This window comes from Sceloporus occidentalis, unplaced genomic scaffold (assembly GCF_023333645.1).
Source record: "Sceloporus occidentalis isolate IW3139 unplaced genomic scaffold, rSceOcc1.0.p SCAF_3, whole genome shotgun sequence".
NCBI lineage: Eukaryota > Metazoa > Chordata > Lepidosauria > Squamata > Phrynosomatidae > Sceloporus > Sceloporus occidentalis.
In genome coordinates this window covers 232,634,503-232,641,346 of record NW_028316983.1, presented here as the reverse complement: position 1 = coordinate 232,641,346, position 6,844 = coordinate 232,634,503, and the positions used below count along the sequence as shown (strand labels likewise).

General features: G+C 47.3%; 1 protein-coding gene across 1 annotated transcript in view; it reads left to right on the top strand.

Moving 5' to 3' along the window:
* Window positions 1–258: 258 nt before the first annotated feature.
* Window positions 259–6,844, top strand: part of SNTB1 (syntrophin beta 1) — a 143,899-nt gene continuing 137,313 nt past the window's right edge. Inside the window, exon 1 of the mRNA XM_089517894.1 lies at window positions 259–921. Within this exon, the coding sequence (XP_089374020.1) occupies window positions 378–921 (544 nt within the window). The 5' untranslated portion in view covers window positions 259–377. The remainder of the gene's footprint in view (window positions 922–6,844) is intronic.

The following is a 6,844-nucleotide window of genomic DNA, read 5'->3' as shown; positions in this document are numbered from 1 at the left end:
CTTCTTGGCTTCGTCAGTCTCCAAGGAGCCCCAGGAGCTCTCTCTCTCTTGTCCTCCAGGGGCCCCTTTCCCTCCGGAGGCGCGCGCCCAAAGAAGTCTCTGGGCAAACTCTGTCTGCTGGGCGCCTTTGCCGCGGCGTCCCTCCTTCCTCCTTCCTGGGCTCCAGGGCCCCGCTCCTCCCCTCGGCCGGCCTCCTCCTCCCCTCCTTCCTCGGGGCTTGGCCTCCTCCTCTTCCTCCTCCCAAAGTCGCGTGAGGCAGAGAAGGCGCACAAGGAGTCTTTCGGGGACTGGGCTGCTGTCGGGGCGGCTTCTGGGGCTGCTGCCCTGGTCCCGAGGGTCCTCCTCCTCCTCCTCTTCTGTCGGGCGATGCTCCAGAGATGGCCATGTCCGGCGTCGGCGGGGCCCGGAGCGGCCATCCGTGGAGCGGCCCCTTGGAAGTTCTAGTGCGGGAGCGGTGGCACCGGGTGCTGGTGAGCCTGGGCGAGGAGAGGCTGCTGCTGAGCTGCGAGGAAGGGGCGCCCAATGGCCTGGGGAGGAGCAACGGGGGCGCCCTGGGCAGCCGAGGAGGGCCCTCCGGGGCCAGCGAGCCCCTCCCTGGCAGCCCCGAGGAGAGCGGGGTCCGCACGGCCTTCACCGACCTCCCCGAGCAGGTCCCCGAGGGCGCCCTCTGCAACCAGAAGCGCTGCGTTCAGGTGCAGAAGCAGGAGGCCGGCGGGCTGGGCATCAGCATCAAGGGGGGCAAGGAGAACAAGATGCCCATCCTGATCAGCAAGATCTTCAAGGGGCTGGCCGCCGACCAGACCCAGGCCCTCTACGTGGGCGATGCCATCCTGGCCGTCAACGGCGCCGACCTCCGCGACGCCACCCACGACCAGGCCGTCCAGGCCCTCAAGAGGGCCGGCAAGGAGGTCCTCCTGGAAGGTAAGCCTCCAAGTCTGGAAAGCAAGCAAGCAAGGAAGGAAGGGATCTGGTGGGGGCACCTCTTTTGAGCCTTCACTGAAAGAAAGAAGTTGGCAGCATGAGGTTCCAGGTATCCAAAGTACAGCTATGCCAGTCTGGAAAACCAAGTCTGCAAAGTGGAGCACCTTTTGAGACTTAAGTTGGCAGCATGCGCTTGACTAGACTTAGGTCTCATTCCTGAGATACATCTGGTGTGTAGAGAGATCTTGTGGCACCTTTGAGATTTCACTGAAAGACAGAAGTTGGCAGCATGAGCTTTCCTAGGCTGTGTGTGTTTGCCTTCAAAGGTATATAGGCATGTCAGTCTGGAAAATCAGTCTGCAAAGGGATCTCAGTGTAGCACCTTTTGAGACTTAAGTTGGCAGCATGAACTTTACTAGATTTAGGACTCCTTCCTGAGATACATTTGCTAGGTAGAGAGAGCTTGTAGCACCTTTGAAACTAACTGAAAGACAGAAATTGCTGGCATGAGGTTTCATAGGCTGTGTTTTTGTTTAAAGGTAGAGCCCTGTCAGTATGTAAAATCAGTCTGAAAAGGGATCTTGTAGCACCTTTTGAGGCTGACTCAAAGGAAGAAATTGGCAGGTTTCATAGACTGTGTTCCTGTATCCAAAGGTACAGCAGTGTCAGTCTGGAAAATCAGTCTGCAAAGGGATCTTGTAGCCCTTTTTGAGACTGAAGGAAAGAAGTTGGCAGTGACTGTGTGCGTTTGTGTTCAAAGGTATAACCATGCCAGTATGTAAAATCAGTCTGCAAAGGGACTGAGGCTGACTGAAAGAAAGAAGTTGGCACATGAGGTTTCATATACTGTGTGTTTGTATGCAAAGATATGACTGTGTCAGAGTGTAAAATCAGTCTGTAGAGAGATCTTGTAGCACCTTTCAGGCTGATTGAAAGGAAGAAGTTGCCACCATGACCTCTGGAAAACTTAAGTCTGCTTCCTCAGATGCATTTGGCATGCAGAGAGATCTTGTAGCACTTTTGAGATTGACTCAAAGGAAGAAATTAGTAGCATGAGGTTTCATAGGCTGTGTGTTTTTGTTTTCCAAGGTATAGACATGTTAGTCTGTAGATCTTGTAGCACCTTTGAGATTAACTGAAAGAAAGAAGTTGGCAGCATGAGCTTGTGTAGACTATGTGTGTTTGTAGGGAAGAGGGTAACACAAGTCCCAACTCCTGAGAAAAGCTTTGGTTTTTCTGTGGGTGTGTCTTTGGAGATAAAAAGGGAGGTGGCAGAGCTCCTCCTGGTCTCTAATCTTAAAATTATCATCATGATCATAGAATCATAGCATCTAGAGTTAGAAGATACCCAGGGGCCACCCAGTCATGCAGACATACCATGCAGGAATACTCAAAGTACTCTCAAGAGATGGCCATCCATCCGCTTGTTGAAACACCTCCAAAGAAGGAGACTCCACCACACTCCAAGCCAGCAAAACCACTTTCGAACAGCTCTCACCATAGAATCAAAGTTGGAAGTAATCTCAAGGGTCACCCAGTCCAACCCCCTGCCATGCAGGAATACCACAATCAAAGCACTCCCTGCGACAGAAGGCCATCCAGCCTCTGTGTAAAAATCTCCAAGAAAGGAGACTCCGCCACACTCCAAGGCAGTGTATTCCACTCTCAAACAGCTCTTACTGTCAGGACGTTCTTCCTAATCTTAAGGTGGAATCTCTTTCCTATAGTTTGCTTGCATTGCACATCCAAATAAAAATGCTTAGGACTGTACTGACAACTGATTTTTATACTTGAGGTTGACTGATATTGATGCAGAAGAATAATAGACTCATGGAATCATAGAGTCAGAAGAGACGCCAAGGGCCAACCAGTCCAACTCCCTGCCATGCTGAAACACACAAAGTTCTCCCAACAGATGGCCATCCAACCCTCTGTTTAAAAACCTCAAACGAAGGAGACTACCACTCTCCAAGGGAGTGTGTTCCACTGTTGAACAGCTCTTACTGTCAGGAAGTTCTTCCTAAGTATTACCCTTATTATTGTTTATTTATATAGCACCATCCATATACCTGGCACTTTACAGTTGCAGAATAAAACATTTATATACTATTCAATAATATAAAATACCAAAATACAATATTAAAATACAGTTAAAAAACACACCCACAGACATAATGAAAAAGAAAACCAAATTGGCAGTACAGATAATCAAATATTTGTTGTTGTTGTTGTTGTTGTTGTGTACCTTCAAGTCGTTTCCGACTTCTGGTGACCCTGCCATGGGCTTTTCTTGGCAAATTTATTGAGAGGTGGTTTGCCATTGCCATCCTCTGAGGGTGAGAGGCCACCCAGCCAGTTTCCATGGCTGTGCTGGGATTCAAACCCTGGTCTGTGTTTATTCAGCTGTCAATTCAGTGGGTCTGCTCTAGTGGGGCTTAGCAACTGGATCTAGGCCTTTGGCCCAGGTGTCCTGGATGGACTTGGAAGCCTTTGGGTTGATAGGTAGTATGGGAATACATGATCTCTGACTGAAACATATGTGTAGCTCCCAAGATTATGGCTCCTCATACGTTTCTTGCCACTTGTTTGCTGTGGTTTTTCAGACGACCATATGGGTTTTATGGTGTCCATTGTGGAAACTCTGCTCTTGCTTTTCAGCATGAAGAAGTGTAACTTCAGGAGAGGTGCAAGTGGCTGTTATGCATGTTTACTCACAAGTAAAAAACATAAATCAAGTGGGTCTTGTTGAGGAGGAAATGTGCATTGCAGTTGCAGCCAGAGTGGATTTTGCTGTGCGAATCAGAGCTATTTGGGATTGGGAATGGGTTGTAATAATGCTGGTGTAGGAGTTCTAGCTCTTCTTTCAGTTGCTTCAGGCAGCACAGTTTGGATGTCATAGAAGCGCAGCAAATTACAGTATTTAATTTATTATGACAGAGGATTTTTTCCCCCTGCCAGGTAGGGGAGAGGGTGCAATTTGCTATTCTGCTTCAGGCAGCAAGATGTTTGGGGTCAACCCTGTAACTTTACTTGTGCTTTCTGAGTTTCCAGCTTTTAGACTTAGGTCTGCACAGCTTGGGCTTATATTCTGGTACGGTAGTTAACTGGCCTGACTTCTGCTGGAGCGAAGGTGAGTGATGATGATGATGATGATTCATATAATGATAGTAATGTTAGACCCTGATCCCAGGATGTGGTTGCTGTTCCATACAGTTGAAGACCAGTATGCTGTGCATGTCCAAACTACACAAAAACATTCAACACAGTTTCTAGTCAGGGCCAGCCCTACCAGAAGGAAGTGGGAAGAAGTTGCCTCATATGGCAAGTTCTGGAGGGACAGCAGTAGAAGCGTCTTATTTTTTCTGAGCCCTTGAATGCTTCCCCTCTGTTTGATAATAGAACTGTACATGTGTCCAGTTGTGTACATAGGAGGGAGGAGATGTTAATTTGTCCTCTGGAAGCAAAATGCCTTTAGTCAGCCCTGCTTCTGGGCTCATTTCAGGGTGCAAGTCTTAATGTATTTATTTGTGGGGATATGTATGTGCCTTCAAATTGCCTGTTAACTTATGGTGACCCCATCAGTTTCATAGAGTTGTCATATGCAAGGAATATTGACTTATGGCAACCCTAAGACAAACCTATCCCTGGGTTTTCTTGGCAAGGTTCTTCAGAGGGGTTTTGCCATTGGCATCCACTGAGGCTGGAAAGTGTGACTTGCTCAAGGCCACCCTGTCAGTTTTCATAGTTGGTTGGGGATTTGAACCCTGGTCTCTAAAGTCGTAGTGCAGCACTCAAACCACTGCACCAGAGTGGCTTCCAATTACTTTGTGCCAAAAGAAGGAACGAGTCAAATGTCTCCACCCTTCTAAAACTCTGCTCCCAGCTATTAAACATATTTTAAAGAAGGTTAAATAACAAAAACATGGGGGAACGTGGTATGTGTTTGTAACAAATTTAGTTTAGTTCTATAAATATGACAATGTGAGGTAGAAATTTATAGAATCTAGAAATAGTACATTTTGGGGACTATATGTCCCAGAATTTGCAAGTCAGCATGGCCAGGAGCTATTCTGGCTTAGGGATTCTGCAAATAGTAAAGATAACTTTGCCAAGAAGTGGAATTTGCAAGAACAAGACACACATAGTACAGTTTTCCCCCCAAAAAAATAAGTGTCTTGAAATTTAATGAGCAGTGTTTTGTCACGAGTATAATTGCTATGTGTGAGATTGTGAGCCTGTGGAGGTCTGGAGTCTATCTGAAGAGGTTCAGCCAGCGTTGTTTAGTGGTTTGAATCTTTGGACTATAGGGTAGTCTGCACTGGCAAAATAAAGCAGCTTCCAACTGCTTTGAAGGTAAGGTGTTTAGATGACGCATGAGGCAAAAGCGGTTGGGAAGTGAAATGTGCTAAAAACTGGAGCAAAAAGAAGCTGGGATACTCTGACTCAAGGTGGAAAATGCACATCTTCACACTGGTATATAAACGGACTGGTGTGGGTATGAGACTGCAACAGAGCAAAAACCTGCTTTCCAATAAGGCAGGGATGTAATTACAACATACACAAACCAGATAGTCCGGGGGGGGGGGGTGAAGGGGGCATGTATGGAAGGCCCCCATGCTTGTGGTTTGCCACTGGGCACATTGATGCACCAATGCACTGTGCAGGCAGTGCATTGAACATGTGACTGTGTAGCTGATCATATGGGTGGGTGTTCAAAGAAATGGCATCTGGACAGGAAGAAGGAGGTAGTTGGAGGTCTCGGGGAGTGTGTTTGTGCAATGGTGCACATGCATGGTGAGGCTTCCAAAAAATAACCATGCCATGCAGATTGACGCCACATGTTGAGGAGGTAGCTGGTGGTGTGTTTGTGTGATAGTGTGTGTACATGATGGGCAGGTGGCAAAACAAATTGCACAGTGTGGGTTGAGGCTGTACAGTGTGGACAAGCTGTGGGTGTTTGGGCCGCCTTCTGTGCAGGTGACAGAGACAACTGGATTTCAACCCACTGTCAGATAACACGTGATGGAGCTGCTTTTTCCTGCCCATCTTCTCCAGCCGCCCTTTGACTCAGGGCAACCAGGATTCGAATCCTCACTCAGACATGGAAACCCACTGGGTAACCAAGACAAGTCACACTATTGCAGACTCAGAAGAAGGCAGTGGCACTCCCCCTCTGATCAAATCCTAAAGGAAAACCCTATGTCACCATAAGTCAGAGTCAACTTGAAAACACAAAACAACATCTGAACAGGGCAAGCAGCTAAGCATACACCTTCACTGTAATTTCTGACTGGCTCAGTAGCCTCCAGCAGCATTTTGCAAGTGGATCTAGAAAAACAGGATTAGGGGCTTTGTAAAAATAAGGAAAGAGAGTTTATTTGGTTTTTTAAAAAAAGGTTCAGATCCTTCAGACATGCCTCTACCTCTTTTCCCCACCCTGCCACATGTGACATTTTGTAGGTTATAAGGGAGTCACTCCCCCATTTTTTCAACTACTAGAACTTTGCCACCTCATCTGTTCTGAACAGCAAACAGCAGGTCAGGTCAGGACTTTCTGGGGAGGTGTTTAGATAAAGCCACAAAGCAAACTGTTTGGTTACTCCCCCCCCCCCTCCACATACTCCTAATATCAGGAGCACTCTGTCTCCAGCTGCACTAAGTTCAGGCTGTTTTCATAAGTTTGTATCTGCACTTCCCATAACTGCACAAGTTTTTTTTTTTAAAAAAGATGGAAAATGAAAGAGTATTAGCTAGAACCAGAGTATGAAAAAGTTACTCTGATACAACAACTGCACTGCCTGCCAGTCTGTTTCTAGGCACAATTCATAATCACTGGTTTATATAAAGCCCTATGTGGCTTAGGTCCAGACTGTCTCCCACTATGAACCTGCCTAGACTCTGAGATCTGCAGGAGAGGCCCTTC